A 20052-nucleotide genomic window follows, 5' to 3' on the forward strand; every position below is an offset into this window, starting at 1 on the left:
CCTTTCTCTAGTATGTCTCCTAGGTGACAGAGAAGGTCTCCTTTCTCTAGTATGTCTCCTAGGTGACAGAGGAGGTCTCCTTTCTCTAGTATGTCTCCTAGGTGACAGAGGAGGTCTCCTTTCTCTGGTATGTCTTCTAGGTGACAGAGGAGGTCTCCTTTCTCTGGTATGTCTCCTAGGTGACAGAGGAGGTCTCCTTTCTCTGGTATGTCTCCTAGGTGACAGAGGAGGTCTCCTTTCTCTGGTATGTCTCCTAGGTGACAGAGGAGGTCTCCTTTCTCTGGTATGTCTCCTGGGTGACAGAGGAGGTCTCCTTTCTCTAGTATGTCTCCTAGGTGACAGAGGAGGTCTCCTTTCTCTAGTATGTCTCCTAGGTGACAGAGGAGGTCTCCTTTCTCTGGTATGTCTCCTAGGTGACAGAGGAGGTCTCCTTTCTCTGGTATGTCTCCTAGGTGACAGAGAAGGTATCCTTTCTCTAGTATGTCTCCTAGGTGACAGAGGAGGTCTCCTTTCTCTAGTATGTCTCCTAGGTGACAGAGGAGGTCTCCTTTCTCTGGTATGTCTCCTAGGTGACAGAGGAGGTCTCCTTTCTCTGGTATGTCTCCTAGGTGACAGAGGAGGTCTCCTTTCTCTGGTATGTCTCCTAGGTGACAGAGGAGGTCTCCTTTCTCTGGTATGTCTCCTAGGTGACAGAGGAGGTCTCCTTTCTCTGGTATGTCTCCTAGGTGACAGAGGAGGTCTCCTTTCTCTGGTATGTCTCCTAGGTGACAGAGGAGGTCTTCTTTCTCTGGTTTGTCTCCTAGGTGACAGAAGAGGTCTCCTTTCTCTGGTATGTCTCCTAGGTGACAGAGGAGGTCTCCTTTCTCTGGTATGTCTCCTAGGTGACAGAGGAGGACTCCTTTTTCTAGTATGTCTCCTAGGTGACAGAGGAGGTCTCCTTTCTCTGGTATGTCTCCTAGTTGACAGAGGAGGTCTCCTTTCTCTGGTATGTCTCCTAGGTGACAGAGGAGGTCTCCTTTCTCTGGTATGTCTCCTAGGTGACAGAGGAGGTCTCCTTTCTCTGGCTTGTCTCCTGGGTGACAGAGGAGGTCTCCTTTCTGTTCATCTCCCCACTCTTTATCTCTGTTTCCGGAGCAGTCCTTTCCCTCCACCCCCTCCTCTCTCCTTCTGTCTCTCCTCTCTCCTTCTCTCTTGCCTCACTCCTCTCTCTCTCTCTCTGTGTTCTTTCAAGGTCCATAGCTTCGGCTCCACCTTTTCAATTCGGCTTCTCAGCGGCTCTACTTAGTGGCGAGTGAATTGGAACCTATTGCTATCAGTGTGATGGGAGTAGGGGGGAGGAGGTGAGAGAGGAGGTGCAAAGAGTGAACATTAAATGGCTGGGGGGGGGGCATGGAAGCATGGAGGGTGAAGCAAAGGGGGCCCCCACAAAGAAGGGGATCAGACATACAAGACCGTTTCACAGTAGAGTGAAAGAAAGAGCGAGTGAGAAGAAGAGAGGTGAGAGGAGGAGACGGAAGAAAAGTGTTCAGATCACAAGGCCCCTCCACCTGTTACTCACCATGACAGAGAGACAGAGAGAAGACTAGAGAAGACAAAAGGAGAGGAGGAGACAAGAGTAGAGGAGAGAAGAGGAACAAAAGAAGGAGAGAGAGAGAGAGAGACAGAGAGAGAGAAAGGTGGAGAGAGAGAGAGAGGGTGAGAGAGATGAAGAGAGCGAGAAGAGGAACAAAAGAATGAGAGAGAGAAAGAGAGAGTGACAGAGAGAGAAAGGTGGAGAGAGAGAGAGAGAGGTAGAGAGAGAGGAAGAGAGCGAGAGAGGAGAGAGAGGAGAGAGAGAGAGGAGAGAGAGAGAGAGGAGAGAGAGAGAGGAGAGAGAGAGGAGAGGAGGAAAAGACAGACTGCCTCACCATAAACAGGTCTCTAGCTCCAATGTCAACCGCCAGCAGGAAGGCCTTCTCAAAGCGCTGGTGTCTGCAGACATAAACTGGATTATAAGACTTCAACACATTTAAAAAGCATTACACCTGCAGGTTGAGTTGAGTGTTAAAGATGTTCTGTACAGACAGTAAAATAGAATGTGGAGACGTCTCCTGTCTCTGGCATGTCACCAACAAAATGAACACAGTAATTATATATTTTTGTATTTTTTAAATGCAACCTTTATTTAACTAGGCAAGTCAGTTAAAGAACAAATTCTTATTTACAATCCTAGGAACAGTGGTTTAACTGCCTTGTTCAGGGGCAGAACGACAGACTTTTACCTTGTCAGCACGGTGATTCGATTTTGCAACCTTTTGGTTACCAGCCCAACACTCTAACCACTAGGCTACCTGCTGGTTACTGGCCCAACACTCTAACCACTAGGCTACCTGCTGGTTACTGGCCCAACGCTCTAACCACTAGGCTACCTGCTTGTTACTGGCCCAATGCTCTAACCACTAGGCTACCTGCTGGTTACTGGCCCAACGCTCTAACCACTAGGCTACCTGCTGGTTACTGGCCCAACACTCTAACCACTAGGCTACCTGCTGGTTACTGGCCCAACGCTCTAACCACTAGGCTACCTGCTGGTTACTGGCCCAACGCTCTAACCACTAGGCTACCTGCTGGTTACTGGCCCAATGCTCTAACCACTAGGCTACCTGCTGGTTACTGGCCCAACGCTCTAACCACTAGGCTACCTGCTGGTTACTGGCCCAACGCTCTAACCACTAGGCTACCTGCTGGTTACTGGCCCAACGCTCTAACCACTAGGCTACCTGCTGGTTACTGGCCCAATGCTCTAACCACTAGGCTACCTGCTGGTTACTGGCCCAACGCTCTAACCACTAGGCTACCTGCTGGTTACTGGCCCAACACTCTAACCACTAGGCTACCTGCTGGTTACTGGCCCAACGCTCTAACCACTAGGCTACTTGCTGGTTACTGGCCCAACGCTCTAACCACTAGGCTACCTGCTGGTTACTGGCCCAACACTCTAACCACTATGCTACCTGCTGGTTACTGGCCCAACACTCTAACCACTAGGCTACCTGCTGGTTACTGGCCCAACGCTCTAACCACTAGGCTACGTGCTGGTTACTGGCCCAACGCTCTAACCACTAGGCTACCTGCTGGTTACTGGCCCAACGCTCTAACCACTAGGCTATAGTGAGACCACTATGCTACCTGCTGGTTACTGGCCCAACGCTCTAACCACTATGCTACCTGCTGGTTACTGGCCCAACACTCTAACCACTAGGCTACCTGCTGGTTACTGGCCCAACACTCTAACCACTAGGCTACCTGCTGGTTACTGGCCCAACACTCTAACCACTAGGCTACCTGCTGGTTACTGGTCCAACGCTCTAACCACTAGGCTACCTGCTGGTTACTGGCCCAACTCTCTAACCACTAGGCTACCTGCTGGTTACTGGCCCAACTCTCTAACCACTAGGCTACCTGCTGGTTACTGGCCCAACTCTCTAACCACTAGGCTACCTGCTGGTTACTGGCCCAACTCTCTAACCACTATGCTACCTGCCGCCCCAGTAATGTGTATGTATACACCAACAAAATTAACCCAGAATTGAGTTTATATACTGTTGAAGTCTGAAGTTTGCATACACCTTAGCCAAATACATTTAAACTCAGTTTTTCACAAATCCTGACATATAATCCTAGTAAACATTCCCTGTCTTAGGTCAGTTAGGATCACCACTTTATTTTAAGAATGTTAAATGTCAGAATAATAGTAGAGAGAATGATTTATTTCAGATTTTATTTCTTTCATCACATTCCCAATGGGTCAGAAGTTTACCTACACTCAATTAGTATTTGGAAGCATTGCCTATAAAATTGTTTAACTTGGGTCAAACGTTTCGGGTAGCCTTCCACAAGCTTCCGACAATAAGTTGGGTGAATTTTGGCCCATTCCTCCTGACAGAGCTGGTGTAACTGAGTCAGGTTTGTAGGCCTCCTTGCTTGCACATGCTTTTTCAGTTCTGCCCAGTCATTTTCTATAGGATTGAGGTCAGGGCTTTGTGATGGCCACTCCAACACCTTGACTTTGTTGTCATTTTGCCACAACTTTGGAAGTATGCTTGTGGTCATTGTCCATTTGGAAGACCCATTTGCGACCAAGCTTTAACTTCCTGACTGATGTTTTGAGATGTTGCTTTAATATATCCACATAATTGTCCTTCCTCATGATGCCATCTATTTTGTGAAGTGCACCAGTCCCCCTGCAGCAAAGCACCCCCACAAAATGGTGTCCTTGCTGTAAAACCTACCCTCACTACAGTGATCCACAGTGTTCTTACTGTAAAACCTGCCATCACTACAGTGGTCCACAGTGTTCTTGCTGTAAAACCTGCCATCACTACAGTGGTCCACAGTGTTCTTGCTGTAAAACCTGCCATCACTACAGTGGTCCACAGTGTTGTTGCTGTAAAACCTGCCATCACTACAGTGATCCACAGTGTTCTTGCTGTAAAAACCTGCCATCACTACAGTGGTCCACAGTGTTGTTGCTGTAAAACCTGCCATCACTACAGTGGTCCACAGTGTTCTTGTTGTAAAACCTGCCATCACTACAGTGATCCACAGTGTTCTTGCTGTAAAAACCTGCCATCACTACAGTGGTCCAGTGTTCTTGCTGTAAAACCTGCCATCCCTACAGTGGTCCACAGTGTTCTTGCTGTAAAACCTGCCATCACTACAGTGGTCCACAGTGTTCTTGCTGTAAAACCTGCCATCACTACAGTGGTCCACAGTGTTCTTGCTGTAAAACCTGCCATCACTACAGTGGTCCACAGTGTTCTTGCTGTAAAACCTGCCATCACTACAGTGGTCCACAGTGTTCTTGCTGTGTTCTCCTCTCTCCTCTCCCCTCCCTCTCCCCTCCTCCCTCCCTCCTCTCTCCTCTCCCTTATCACCCACCTGCATTCATCCCTTCTTCACCAATGAAATCGCTTCTCTCTGGTTGAGTTAGTTTGTTTCATGTTGGCTCTGGCCTGGAGAAGTTAGGGAGTATTGTACTGAGTAGATACTTAGCCTCCCAACTCTCATCTCTATAAATGGGGAGAGACCCTCTTTTCAATTTTCTGTGTGTGTGTGTGTGTTTGTGTGTGTGTGTGTGTGTGTGTGTGTGTGTGTGTGTGTGTGTGTGTGTGTGTGTGTGTGTGTGTATATATATGTATGCGTGTGTATGTGTGTGTGTTTGAGAGCAAGAGATCACATCGTTATCATCATCATTCATCATCATCATCATCATTATTCTGAATTGATCGACTCAGTTAGCTACTTACTTTATTAACTAATGTAGAATTGTTATTTTTTAAACTCACTTGTTTTTTCCTACTAGCACTAATAATTACTTGATTGAGGAAAAATGTGCTTCCTGTGCCTTCGGAAAGTATTCAGACCCCTTGACTTTTTACACATTTTGTTACGTTACAGCCTCATTCTAAAATGAATGACATAAAACTATTTCCTCATCAATCTACACACAACACCCCATAATGACGAAGCGAAAACAGGTTTTTAGATTTTTTTGCCCATTTATAAAAAATAAATAAACAGAAATATCTTATTTACATAAGTATTCAGACCCTTTGCTATGAGATTCAAAATTGAGCTCAGGTACATCCTGTTTCCATTGATCATCCTTGAGATGTTTCTACAACTTGATTAGAGTCCACCTGTGGTAAATTCAATTGATTGGACATGATTTGGAAAGGCACACTCCTGTCTATATAAGGTCCCACAGTTGACAGTGCATGTCAGAGCAAAAACCAAGCCATGAGGTTGAAGGAATTGTCTGTAGAGCTCCGAGACAGGATCATGTTGAGGCACAGATCTGGGTACCAAATCATTTCTGCAGCATTGAAGGTCCCTAAGAACACAGTGGTCTCCATCATACTTAAGTAAATGGAATATTTCAGTTTGTTATTTTTAATACATTTGATAACATTTCTAAAAACCTGTTTTTGCTTTGTCATTATGGGGTATTTTGATGTCATTATGGGGTATTGTGATGTCATTATGGGGTATTTTGATGTCATTATGGGGTATTGTGATGTCATTATGGGGTATTTTGTTAAGATTGATGAGAAAAATGGACCAATGTAATCCATTTTAGAATAAGGCCGTAACAGAATGTGGAAAAAGCCCAGGGGTCTGAATACTTTCAGAATACACTGTGACTGACATGTGGTTGTCTCACCTAGCTACAGTATCTTAAACCCAATTAACTGTTAGTCTCTCTGGATAAGAGCGTCTGCTAAATGACTCAAATGTCAATCTAAGATGACAGAAAAATGTGGCTTGTATTTAAATGAAAGGTGACTGTTTTTTTTCTCCGTTTGGCAGACCTTGGTGGGTGTGGTTAAGTGTATAGGAGGTGTGGTTACCCGAGTGGGTGGGTTATACTGTAGGGGGCTGGGTTACCTGAGTAGGTGGTGAAAGAAGCGTCGGGCGTACTTGCTGATTGGCCCTCTGTATTCTAGAACCACCGAGTCAGAGAGGGGGCGGGGCGGAGCGTAGAACACACCCAGAGCTGCCTCCAACTGGGCTGCAGACAGGAAATAAACATACATTTGATTGGTTTACTGATTGACTGGTTGATTGATTGATTGACTGACTGACCGACTGGTTGGTTGATTAATAGATTGATTAATGCATTGATTTAATAATTTGATGGTTTACTATATTTGGTTGATTGATTGATTCATTAGTCAACTGATTGATTGATTAATTGATTTACAGTTTGCTGGACTGATTACTTGATTGACTAAAGCTACATTTACACAGGCAGCCCAATTCGGATAATTTTGACCAATCAGATCATCTCTTTTGCCAATAATTAGGCAGATGACCAGAACTGGGCTGACTGTGTAAACGCAGCCTAAGTGACAGATTGATGAATGCATTGCCCCGGTCTCACCCTCTCTGGTCTGGTCCAGCTCTAGCCTCAGCAGGTAGTCTGTGACAGAGGTCAGTGCCCGGTAACACTCCGTTCCCATAGTGCTCCACTCCATGGCTCCCAGAATTCCTAGAGCCTGGTCCACCTGGCCACAGCGTAACCTCTGTTGCAACAGCTCTCCTGGACCCAGCTGACCCCCTGACAGAGCACCTGAAGAGGGAAGAGAGGGAGAGATGGGTTAGGGAGAAGGTAAAGGACACTGGTCGTCACTACTGGACAGGCTACACTACACACTTTCTGTCCAAAACATTTGATTTTAACGACAGCTCTAAACCAATGGTCACCAACCTTTTCTAAGTCAAGATCACTCTCTGTCCAAAACATTTGATTTTAACGACAGCTCTAAACCAATGGTCACCAACCTTTTCTAAGTCAAGATCACTCTCTGTCCAAAACATTTGATTTTAACAACTAGCTCTAAACCAATGGTCACCAACCTTTTCTAAGTCAAGATCACTTTCTGTCCAAAACATTTGATTTTAACAACTAGCTCTAAACCAATGGTCACCAACCTTTTCTAAGTCAAGATCACTTTCTGTCCAAAACATTTGATTTTAACAACTAGCTCTAAACCAATGGTCACCAACCTTTTCTAAGTCAAGATCACTTTCTGTCCAAAACATTTGGTTTTAACGACAGCTCTAAACCAATGGTCACCAACCTTTTCTAAGTCAAGAACACTTTCGCAGTCCAAAAGCAAGCTGAGATCTACGTTATCACAGCATATTGGCTATATGCCTGGCCTGCCAATACTGTTATTCCCAGGTCATATGATATTTATAAACTGGTGTAGCACTTGCAAAGCAGAGCTGACCACAAATTGAAATAACTATCTTTTTTATTTTACTGGACTGATGGTACATGCATCTGATGGTCATGGTGCTTTGAAGACAACCAGGAACTCAGAAAAATATGAGGTCAAATCATGATGTCAGTGATCTTCAGGTCGGAAAGTCCAAGCTCTAGAATGAAGCCAGAGTTGGAATCTTTCCCCAGTTGAATATAGTTTTTTTCTCGAGTTCCCAGTTGTTTTGAAAGCACTGAAGTCGGAGATTTGAGAGTTCTGAGTTCCCAGTTGTCTTGAACGCGGCATTAGTCTCAGCAGAGGGTCAGCCTCTCACGGTCCCTGCTCTCTCCTTCCTTTCCTCTGGTGAGACTGACCAGAGAGAGGAGACACTGTCTTCCACCTGCTCTCCTTCCTTTCCTCCGGTGAGACTGACCAGAGAGAAGGGACACTGTCTTCCACCTGCTCTCTCCTTCCTTTCCTCTGGTGAGACTGACCAGAGAGAGGAGACACTGTCTTCCACCTGCTCTCTCCTTCCTTTCCTCTGGTGAGACTGACCAGAGAGAGGGGACACTGTCTTCCACCTGCTCTCTCCTTCCTTTCCTCTGGTGAGACTGACCAGAGAGAGGAGACACTGTCTTCCACCTGCTCTCTCCTTCCTTTCCTCCGGTGAGACTGACCAGAGAGAAGGGACACTGTCTTCCACCTGCTCTCTCCTTCCTTTCCTCTGGTGAGACTGACCAGAGAGAGGAGACACTGTCTTCCACCTGCTCTCTCCTTCCTTTCCTCTGGTGAGACTGACCAGAGAGAGGAGACACTGTCTTCCACCTGCTCTCTCCTTCCTTTCCTCTGGTGAGACTGACCAGAGAGAGGAGACACTGTCTTCCACCTGCTCTCTCCTTCCTTTCCTCTGGTGAGACTGACCAGAGAGAAGGGACACTGTCTTCCACCTGATGGCAAAACTTGAGTCACACCACATCTGCCTCAGGCACAAATTCATGTTGTTCCTATGACCAGAGAAAGGGAAATATTCCTCAATATTGAAATAGACAAGCTGCTAATAATAATAAAAAGGCAGGGTAGATACACATCGTTACTCATTCATTGCAGCGCGAGTGGAAGTAGGGAGAAGCAAGTTTTATGCTTTGTAGTAACGTTGAATAATAACAGTGTTGACAGTCCTGAATAATAACAGTGTTGACAGTCCTGAATAATAACAAACATGAACTCACTCATAAAAACAGTATTGACAGTCCTGAATAAAAACAAACATGAACTCACTCATAAAAACAGTATTGACAGTCCTGAATAAAAACAAACATGAACTCACTCATAAAAACAGTATTGACAGTCCTGAATAAAAACAATGTTGACAGTCCTGTATAAAAACAAACATGAACTCACTCATAAAAACAGTATTGACAGTCCTGAATAAAAACAAACATGAACTCACTCATAAAAACAGTATTGACAGTCCTGAATAAAAACAAACATGAACTCACTCATAAAAACAGTATTGACAGTCCTGAATAAAAACAAACATGAACTCACTCATAAAAACAGTATTGACAGTCCTGAATAAAAACAAACATGAACTCACTCATAAAAACAGTATTGACAGTCCTGAATAAAAACAATGTTGACAGTCCTGTATAAAAACAAACATGAACTCACTCATAAAAACAGCAGCATCTTGCTGTATTCTTTGACTGTCTCTCTCTGGTCAAGGTTTTTAAAAGTGGTATGAAATCACATATAGGCTAGTAGCCAATCAAACTTTGCTGTGGCTGTGGAAGCTGTAGGCATGGTGATTTGAGCTATCCGATTGGCCAGCACAGTAGGCGTGTCCTGATTCAGCCACAGATCTCCAGGTCCACCGGGTGAAGTTTGTCTTTTCAGAAACATTAAATGGTTCAAAATAGGAATACCTTGTTTATCGTTGGCTTTTCTACAGAAATGTCTTTAATATCAACCAGTTGGTGACTACTGCTCTGAACCTAACCTTGTTTATTGTTGGCTTTTCTACAGAAATGTCTTTAATATCGACCGGTTGGTGACCACTGCTCTAAACCTAACCTTGTTTATCGTTGGCTTTTCTACAGAAATGTCTTTAATATCAACCGGTTGGTGACCACTTGGCTTTTCTACAGAAATGTCTTTAATATCGACCGGTTGGTGACCACTGCTCTAAACCTAACCTTGTTTATCGTTGGCTTTTCTACAGAAATGTCTTTAATATCGACCGGTTGGTGACCACTGCTCTGAACCTAACCTTGTTTATCATTGGATTTTCTACAGAAATGTCTTTAAATATCGACCGGTTGGTGACCACTGCTCTGAACCTAACCTTGTTTATCATTGGCTTTTCTACAGAAATGTCTTTAATATCAACCGGTTGGTGACCACTTGGCTTTTCTACAGAAATGTCTTTAATATCGACCGGTTGGTGACCACTGCTCTAAACCTTGTTTATCGTTGGCTTTTCTACAGAAATGTCTTTAATATCGACCGGTTGGTGACCACTGCTCTGAACCTAACCTTGTTTATCATTGGATTTTCTACAGAAATGTCTTTAATATCGACCGGTTGGTGACCACTGCTCTGAACCTAACCTTGTTTATCATTGGATTTTCTACAGAAATGTCTTTAATATCGACCGTTCGGTGACCACTGCTCTAAACCTAACCTTGTAAGATTTAAGGAGCGGGCACAAGACGTTTAAAATATGTATTTTCAATATGTATTTTGTCTCTCTCTCTGTGTGTGTGTGTGTGTGTGTGTGTGTGGTTTCTGATACTTGTGTGAGTGTGTCGAGAGAGCTCTGTGTATACAGTTGAAGTCGGAAGTTTACATACACTTCAGCCAAATACATTTAAACTCAGTTTTTCACAAATCCTGACATATAATCTTAGTAAACATTCCCTGTCTTAGGTCAGTTAGGATCACCACTTTATTTTAGGAATGTCAAATGTCAGATTAATAGTAGAGAGAATGATTGATTTCAGGTCTTATTTCTTTCATCACATTCCCAGTGGGTCAGAAGTTTACATACACACTCAATTAGTATTTGGTAGCGTTGCCTTTAAATTGTTTACCTTGGGTAAAACGTTTTGTATAGCCTTCCACAAGCTTCCCACAATAAGTTGGGTGAATTTTGGCCCATTCCTCCTGACAGAGCTGGTGTAACTGAGTCAGGTTTGTAGGCCGCCTCGCTTTTTCAGTTCTGCCCACACATTTTCTATAGGATTGAGGTCAGGGCTTTGTGATGGCCACTCCAATACCTTGACTTGTCCTTAAGCCATTTTGCCACAACTTTGGAAGTATGCTTGGGGGTCAATGTCAATTTGGAAGACCCATTTGCGACCAAGCTTTAACATCTTGAGATGTTGCTTCAATATATCCACATAATTGTCCTTCCACATGATGCCATCTATTTTGTGAAGTGCACAAGTCCCTCCTGCAGCAAAGCTACCCCACAACATGATGCTGCCACCCCCGTGCTTCGTGGTTGGGATGGTGTTCTTCGGCTTACAAGCATCCCCCTTTTTCAAACAAACATAATGATGGTCATTATGGCCAAAGAGTTCTATTTTTGTTTCATCAGACCAGAGGACATTTCTCCAAAAAGTCTGATCTTCGTCCCCATGTGCAGTTGCAAATCGTAGTCTGGCTTTTTTATGGCAGTTTTGGAGCAGTGGCTTCTTCCTTGCTGAGTGGCCTTTCAGGTTATGTTGATATACGACTCTTTTTACTGTGGATAAAGATACTTTAGTACCCGTTTCCTCCAGCATCTTCACAAGGTCCTTTGCTGTTGTTCTGGGATTGATTTGCACTTTTCGCACCAAAGTAAGTTCATCTCTAGGAGACAGAACGCGTCTCCTTCCTGAGCGGTATGACGGCTGTGTGGTCCCATGGTGTTTATACTTGCGTACTATTGTTTGTACAGATGAACGTGGTACCTTCAGGCGTTTGGAAATTGTTCCCAAGGATGAACCAGACCTGTGGAGATCTACAATTTTTTTCTGAGGTCTTGGCTGATTTCTTTTGATTTACCCATGATGTCAAGCAAAGAGGCCTTGAAATACATCCACAAGTACACCTCCAATTGACTCTAAGTATGTCAATTAGCCTATCAGAAGCTTCTAAAGCCATGACATCACTTTCTGGAATTTTCCAAGCTGTTTAAACTTCTGACCCACTGGAATTGTGATACAGTGAAATATAAGTGAAATAATCTGTCTGTACACAATTGTTGGATAAATTACTTGTGTCATGCACAAAGTAGATGTCCTAACCGACTTGCCAAAACTACAGTTTGTTAACAAGAAATTTGTGGAGTGGTTGAAAAACAAGTTTTAATGACTCCAACCTAAGTGTATGTAAACTTCTGACTTCAACTGTAAGACTGTGTGTGTGTGTGTGTGTGTGTGTGTGTGTGTGTGTGTGTGTGTGTGTGTGTGTGTGTATGTGTGTATGTGTGTGTGTGGCTGTGATGCCCTCTTGGTTGCACGACAGTCAGGAGTGTACCATATGACCTCAATTACCTGAATTTTCACCTGCAGCAGTCGACACCTACCCTTCCTGTACGCAAAACGAGACGCCCTGCACACACACCTTCACTGTCCGCAAACACACACACCTTCAGTCATCAGGCGTTATCAGTCACCTGTAGTCATCAGGCATTATCAATCACCTGCAGTCATCAGGCATTATCAATTACCTGCAGTCATCAGGCCTTATCAGTCACATGCAGTCATCCGGCATTATCAATCACCTGCAGTCATCAGGCATGATCAATTACCTGCAGTCATCAGGCATTATCAGTCACCTGCAGTCATCAGGCATTATCAATCACCTGCAGTCATCAGGCATTATCAATTACCTGCAGTCATCAGGCGTTATCAGTCACCTGCAGTCATCAGGCATTATCGGTCACCTGCAGTCATCAGGCATTATCGGTCACCTGCAGTCATCAGGCATTATCAATCACCTGCAGTCATCAGGCATGATCAATTACCTGCAGTCATCAGACATTATCAATTACCTGCAGTCATCAGGCATTATCAATCAATATGTTTCTCGGCCTTGCTTTCTCTCTCTCTCTCCACTATGTTCCTCAGCCTTGCTTTCTCTCTCTCCCTCTCTCCACTATGTTCCTCAGCCTTGCTCTCTCTCTCTTCCACTATGTTTCTCGGCCTTGCTCTTTGGTTTTTGTGACATTTTCCGAATTGACTGACCTTCATGTCTTAAAGTAATGATGGACTGTTGTTTCTCTTTGCTTATTTGAGCTGTTCTTGACAAAAAGACTTGGTATTTTACCAAATAGGACTGTCTTCTGTCTACCCCCCCCTACCTTGTCACAACACAGCTGATTGGCTCAAAAGCATTAAGGAAATAAATTCCACAAATTAACAAGGCACACCTGTTAATTTAAAATAGATTCCAGGTGACTACCTCATGAAGCTAGTTGAGAGAATACAATGAGTGTGCAAAGCTGTCATCAAGGTAAAGGATGGCTACTTTGAAGAATCTCAAATATATTTTGATTTGTTTAAAACTTTTTTGGTTACTACATGTTTCCATATGCCGTTATTTCATAGTGTTGATTTCTTCACTACTAATCTACAATGTAGAACATAGTACAAAAAGAAAGAAGAACCCTGAAATGAGTCGGAGTGTCCAAACTTTACACTGGTACTGTATGTGTGTGAGGTGGGGTGGGGGCGCACGTAGTCAGACGATTAGGGGGCAAAGTGACGACCACCTTATTGTCTAATCAATTTAATGAACGGGGGGAAGAGGGGAGGGATTGTTAGTCCCAATTAAAATTACAAACTGGCAATTAGCAAACCTCTCAAATCCCCTAAAGACTGACAATTAGCAAACCCCTCAAATCCCCTAAAGACTCTGCTAATGTGTCAAATAGATCAGCTGAGATCTGTGTGTGTGTGTGTGTGAGCATGTGTGTGTGTGTGTGTGTGTGTGTGTGTGTGTGTGTGTGTGTGTGTGTGTGTGTGTGTGTGTGTGTGTGTGTGTGTGTGTGTGTGTGTGTGAGCATGTGTGTGTGTGTGTATATATGAGGTGAGTCTGAGTTCTGTGTGTCAGCATCTGCGCCTTGCTAAGTCTCACCACACATGCACACACTAGCCTGCTAGTTATACAAACACCCAACAGTCTAGCTAGCCTAACACCAAACAGTCTAGCTAGCCTAACCCCTAGCCTGTTAGTGACAAACAGACTAGCTAGACTAACCCCTAGCCTGCTTGTGAAACACCAAACAGTCTAGCTAGCCTAATACCAAACAGTCTAGCTGGCCTAACCCTTAGCCTATTAGTCAAACAGTCTAGCTAGCCTAACCCCTAGCCTGCTAGAAACGCCAAACAGTCTAGCTAGCCTAACCTAGTCAGTTAGTCAAACAGTCTAGCTAGCCTAACCCCTAGCCTGTTAGTGACAAACAGTCTAGCTAGCCTAACCCCTAGCCTGTTAGTGACAAACAGTCTAGCTAGCCTAACCCCTAGCCTGCTTGCGAAATGCCAAACAGTCTAGCTAGCCTAACCTAGTCAGTTAGTCAAACAGTCTAGCTAGCCTAACCCCTAGCCTGCTTGTGAAACACCCAACCGTGTAGCTAGCCTAAACGGCAGTATGTTAGTGAAACACCCAACAGTCTAGCTAGCCTAACCCCTAGCCTGCTAGTGAAACACCAATCAGTCTAGCTAGCCTAACCCCTAGCCTGCTAGTGAAACACCAATCAGTCTATCTAGCCTAACCCCTAGCCTGCTTGCGAAATGCCAAACAGTCTAGCTGGCCTAACCCCTAGCCTATTAGTCAAACAGTCTAGCTAGCCTAACCCCTAGCCTGCTAGAAACGCCAAACAGTCTAGCTAGCCTAACCCCTAGTCTGTTAGTGAAACACCAAACAGTCTAGCTAGCCTAACACATAGTCTGCTAGTGAAACACCAATCAGTCTAGCTAGCCTAACACCTAGTCTGCTAGTGAAACACCAAACAGTCTAGCTAGCCTAACCCCTAGTCTGCTAGTGAAACACCAAACAGTCTCGCTAACCGTGTCTTTTCCCCAACTCAGTTAAGCCAAAACCACGCCCCGTTATTCAGAGGAGTGTTCTACTACGCTCCCATTGGCTAGCTAGCGTTGTCTCACTCACAGGCGATCAGCACAGAGACTGTGACCTTCCAAGGTAAGGATGGAAAGATGAATTTAACAATTAGCTGCCTACCGTAATCCAGACCTGTTATTATCATGTTTGGTAACATTTTCCCATGTATTTATTTTCCAAGTTTCAATGAGTTGTAAAAATGTCTCTGAGAACTCTGCTGAATTCCCTCAATTCAAGGGCAGCTAAGTTAACCTAGGCTACTTAACGTTACTAGCTCCATATTTGAAGTTGTTTTATTAAACCTTATGTAGCCTATTATCAGGTAAAAGCATATGCTTATTATTCATAATTTCTCAAATAATTATTAGCTAATCATTCAGTCGAATACGCTATGCTACAGCCATTGAATCTGTCTTTGAGCGTTAAGGGACGTTAATGGCTAGTTCGGTCCACGACATTATGTTATTATATTTTTCAATCTTGAAATACAAGGGCAAATGTTATTAATCAGTGACTGAAATTTCACGCTACGTGATATTCACTTCCGGACTTGGAGACTTATAGACTTGGAGACTTGGAGACTTGAAGACTTGGAGACTTGGGAGACTTGGAGAGCGCTCAAAGTGTTGCAGAACGCCCCTCTGAATAACGGGGCGTGGTTTTGGCTGCGTTGTGGGGGGGGGGGGGGGGGGGGAGAAAGAGGCAGCCTAACCACTAGTCTGTTAGTGAAACAAACAGGTCGGCACCTATAATCCAATTCCAATGATTTAATTAAATGAGTGTGTGGAATTCCAAAAACAGAGGCTGTATAAGGCCTCTGTAGTTTGTCTGTGTGACTGTTTATATCTTATCTTGTATATATCCCTTACAAAAAAAGACAGCAGTTGTACAAGTGCAGTAACTGCCGTCGACTGTGGTATTTTAGAAGCAGTAATACTGCAGTTATACTGCAATCTTTTTTCCGTAAGGGATGAGTCCATTCCTCCTGTAAATACTCTGACATTATGCTATGTGTCTCTATTCACTACAAAGGAAAGGAACCTTTTAACCAGCAGCAATGAGACACTAAACGCAGCACCAAACCTTGAGGTAAAGAAGCTCAAGTAGAAAACGACACAAAAACAACATCTTCAACGATGCGCTTCGGATGTTGAGTTTGTGTCAACACTGTAAAACACGTTTAGTAGCGTTTCTCGCTCTCTTAGTCTTCTCTTTATTTCTCTGTGCAAAAAACAACAACAAACTAGACTCTTTCAGAGGACGTGTGGCGCACGGCACGCACCAAGCTGCCCTTCCGTAGCCTCTCCCCGAGCAGCCCTCGCCCCAGCGAACGTGTGCCCAGATGAGATAACTCTGGCAGGCAGAGGGAAGCAAGAGGGAGGGCCTCCTCCTCTGGAAGAGAAGAAAATGAAAAACCTGGATGCAGGCCAAGTCTTTCTTGTCTTTCTTTCTCACCGCTTCAAACTCCCTCCCTCCCTCCCTCCCTCCCTCCCTCCCTCCCTCCCTCCCTCCCTCCCTCCCTCCCTCCCTCCCTCCCTCCCTCCCTCCCTCCCTCCCTCCCTCTAGCCCTCCCTCCCTCCCTCCCTGTTTCCCTCCCTCCCTGTCTCCCTGTCTCCCTGTCTCCCTCCCTGTCTCCCTGTCTCCCTCCCTGTCTCACCCCCTCCCTCCTCACCCTCCCTCCCTCCCCTCTTCCTCTAGCCCTCCCTCCCTCCCTCCCTGTCTCCCTGTCTCCCTCCCTGTCTCCCTCCCTGTCTCGCCCCCTCCCTCCTCATCCTCCCTCCCTCCCCCTTCCTCTAGCCCTCCCTCCCTCCCTCCCTCCCCCTTCCTCTAGCCCTCCCTGTCTCCCTGTCTCCCTCCCTGTCTCCCTCCCTCCCTCCCTCCCCCTTCCTCTAGCCCTCCCCCTCCCTCCCTCCCCCTCCCTCCCTCCCCTTCCCCCTTCCCCCTACCCCTCCCTACCCTCCCCCTTCCCCCTCCCTCCCCCTTCCCCCTTCCCCCTCCCCCTCCCTCCCCTCCCTCCCTCCCCCTTCCCCCTACCCCTCCCTCCCTCCCTCCTCTCTCTCCCATGTAGCAGACCTAATGAATTGAGTGACTAAAGAAAATGAGGAGAGCTAAACAAGCAGGAAGACAAACAGACAGAAAGAGAAGACTGAACACACACTCCACACACACACACACACACACACACACACACACACACACACACACACAGAAACACACACACACACAGAAACACACACACACACACAGAAACACACACACACACACAGAAACACACACACGCACACACAGAAACACACACACACACACACACACACAGAAACACACACACACACAGAAACACACACACACACACACAGAAACACACACACAGAAACACACACGTTGGCGAGAATTATCATCGCAGAAAGACGCACGGTTACTTTCTTCATCAAAACCTTGGCAGACGATCAGAGGAGAGGAGGCTATTGTCAGAACCTGCATGCAAGCAAACACACACACACACACACACACACACACACACACGTGCGCACACACACACACACGCCTCTCCACACACACACAGACACCCTCCTCTCCCTCAGTTTTTCCTTCAAATATACACACTTCCCTACACACACACACACACACACAACACACCACACACACACACACACACACACACACACACACACACACACACACAAACACACACACACACACATATTTCCCCCCACATACAACCCCCCTACACACACACACACACACACTCACACATTTCCCCCCACATACAGCCCCCCTACACACACACACTCACACATTTCCCCCCACATACAACCCCCCTACACACACACACACACACACACACACACACACACACACACACACACACACACACACACTCACTCACACATTTGCCCCCACATACAACCCCCCCTACACACACACACACACACACACACACACACACACACACACACACACACACACACACACACACACACACACTCACTCACTCACTCACACATTTCCCCCCACATACAACCCCCCCTACACACACACACACACACACACTCACACATTTCCCCCACATACAACCCCCCCTACACACACACACACACACACACACACACACACACACACACACACACACACACACACACACACACACACACACACTCACTCACTCACTCACTCACACATTTCCTCCCACATACAAACCCCCTACACACACACACACACATTTCCCCCCACATACAACCCCCCTACACACACACACACACACACACACTCACACATTTCCCCCCACATACAACCCCCCTACACACACACACACACACACACAACACCACACACACACACACACACACACACACACACACACACTCACTCACTCACTCACTCACACATTTCCTCCCACATACAAACCCCCTACACACACACACACACATTTCCCCCCACATACAACCCCCCTACACACACACATGGTTTTCTTATGACAGTGTCACATGGCATTTTCTTCCAAAGTCACAACAATTAAGAGACGTGCTCCTCTCCTCCTCGGCAGGAACGTTTTGATTGGCAAACTTAATCTGAGGGCCCCAGGGGACACAGCCACTGTAACGATTTATCGGAAAAATGCATCCCAGAATGCACCTGTAGGGGGGCCCATGGCCCAGGGGCGATTATTGAATAACCTCTACGAGCTATGACTCCTTCTGCTTGCCCTCGCCAACCGACCGACCCACACATTAACTTCCCCCAACACTAACAGTATGGATGCAGGGGTTGATGTAGCCAACACTGTGTGTGTGTGTGTGTGTATGGGAGAGAGACAGTATGGATGTATCAGGGCAGGGGTTGATGTGAGAGATGTGCTCCTCTCCTAAAGTGATAGTAGGTATGCAGGTATTTGTTCCAGCACTACACAAACCCTTAACAAGTTATAGGCTACCCTACCGCCTGGCGACGGGGGTTTGAGTCCCGTCTAGACCTCTTCTGTCTCTGCTCTTACATTCAGTCTCCCTCTCTGTTTTCCTGCTGTACTGTCTACAATGAACAGGAAAGAGGACAGGAGTTCTCCTTTAATACAACTAAACAGTATGGACGTTACGGCAGGGGTGGCCAACCAACCCTCCTTCTGGGGAGGGAGGTTTACAGGGAGTGCAGGGTTTTGTTTCAAGCCCCACACTGTTACATTCTATTAATCAGCTGCTCCTCAGGACCTCAGGAGAGCAGACAGACAGCGAGAGAGAGAGAGAGAGAGAGAGACAGACAGCGAGAGAGACAGGCAGACAGCGAGAGAGAGAGACAGACAGACAGCGAGAGAGAGACAGACAGCGTGAGAGACAGGCAGACAGCGAGAGAGAGAGACAGACAGCGAGAGAGACAGACAGACAGCGAGAGAGAGACAGACAGCGAGAGAGAGAGACAGACAGACAGCAAGAGAGAGGAGACAAGACAGACAGCGAGAGAGAGAGACAGGACAGCAAGAGAGACATACAGACAGCGAGAGAGAGACAGACAGCGAGAGAGACATACAGACAGCGAGAGAGAGACAGACAGCGATTGAGACAGACAGAGACCGAGAGAGACAGAGAGAGAGACAGAGAGAGACAGAGAGCGAGCAAGAGAGAGGGACAGACAGACAGCGAGACACAGACATTCAGCAGAGAGACAGACAGCGAGCGAGAGAGCGAGAGACAGACAGCAAGAGAGAGAGACACATGGTACTGTCCACTCCACCCACCCAGTCTGAACCTCAGTGCGGCCAGTGGTCCTCCATGGAAGGCCAGCATCAGTGTATCAGCTCCCTCCAGCCCCGTCCCCCCAGCCCACCACAGCCCCTCCAGCCCCCCAGGACAGCGCAGATGCTGGGGCAAGCCTCAGAGTGGTGGTGGCTGGGGATGGTTCCTCTCCCACTAGGTCAACCCTAGAGGAGCAAAATCATTACCAATGATCATCCATCAAATGAACATTTATTTACCTTATTATTTCATACAGAACATGTGTAAACAACACAAAATGACAGAAAACAAGTGCTATTAGAAAAGAGACTATTTTATGATGTATAAAAATGTATATTGTAAGATAATGGAGCTGCAGGTATATGGGTCTGTCTGACTATTACAGAAAGGCCATTCAGGTGTGTGTCGTACACACAACACTCTGAGGAAGCTGACGCGAGACGGACCTCACTATGTGGTCCACTAAG

The 20052-nt window shown here is 46.0% G+C and overlaps 1 protein-coding gene across 1 annotated transcript in view; it reads right to left on the reverse strand.

The window, feature by feature from the left end:
- Window positions 1-19699, reverse strand: part of LOC109887477 (WD repeat-containing and planar cell polarity effector protein fritz homolog) — a 48360-nt gene extending 28661 nt beyond the window's left edge. The window contains exons 1-4 of the mRNA XM_031818604.1: window positions 19588-19699; window positions 6926-7114; window positions 6430-6553; window positions 1908-1971 (exon numbers count right to left, since the gene is read on the reverse strand). Coding sequence (XP_031674464.1) covers window positions 1908-1971; window positions 6430-6553; window positions 6926-7114; window positions 19588-19636 — 426 coding nt within the window. The 5' untranslated portion in view covers window positions 19637-19699. The remainder of the gene's footprint in view (window positions 1-1907; window positions 1972-6429; window positions 6554-6925; window positions 7115-19587) is intronic.
- Window positions 19700-20052: the final 353 nt, after the last annotated feature.

This window comes from Oncorhynchus kisutch, unplaced genomic scaffold, assembly GCF_002021735.2.
Source record: "Oncorhynchus kisutch isolate 150728-3 unplaced genomic scaffold, Okis_V2 scaffold1508, whole genome shotgun sequence".
Classification (NCBI taxonomy): domain Eukaryota; kingdom Metazoa; phylum Chordata; class Actinopteri; order Salmoniformes; family Salmonidae; genus Oncorhynchus; species Oncorhynchus kisutch.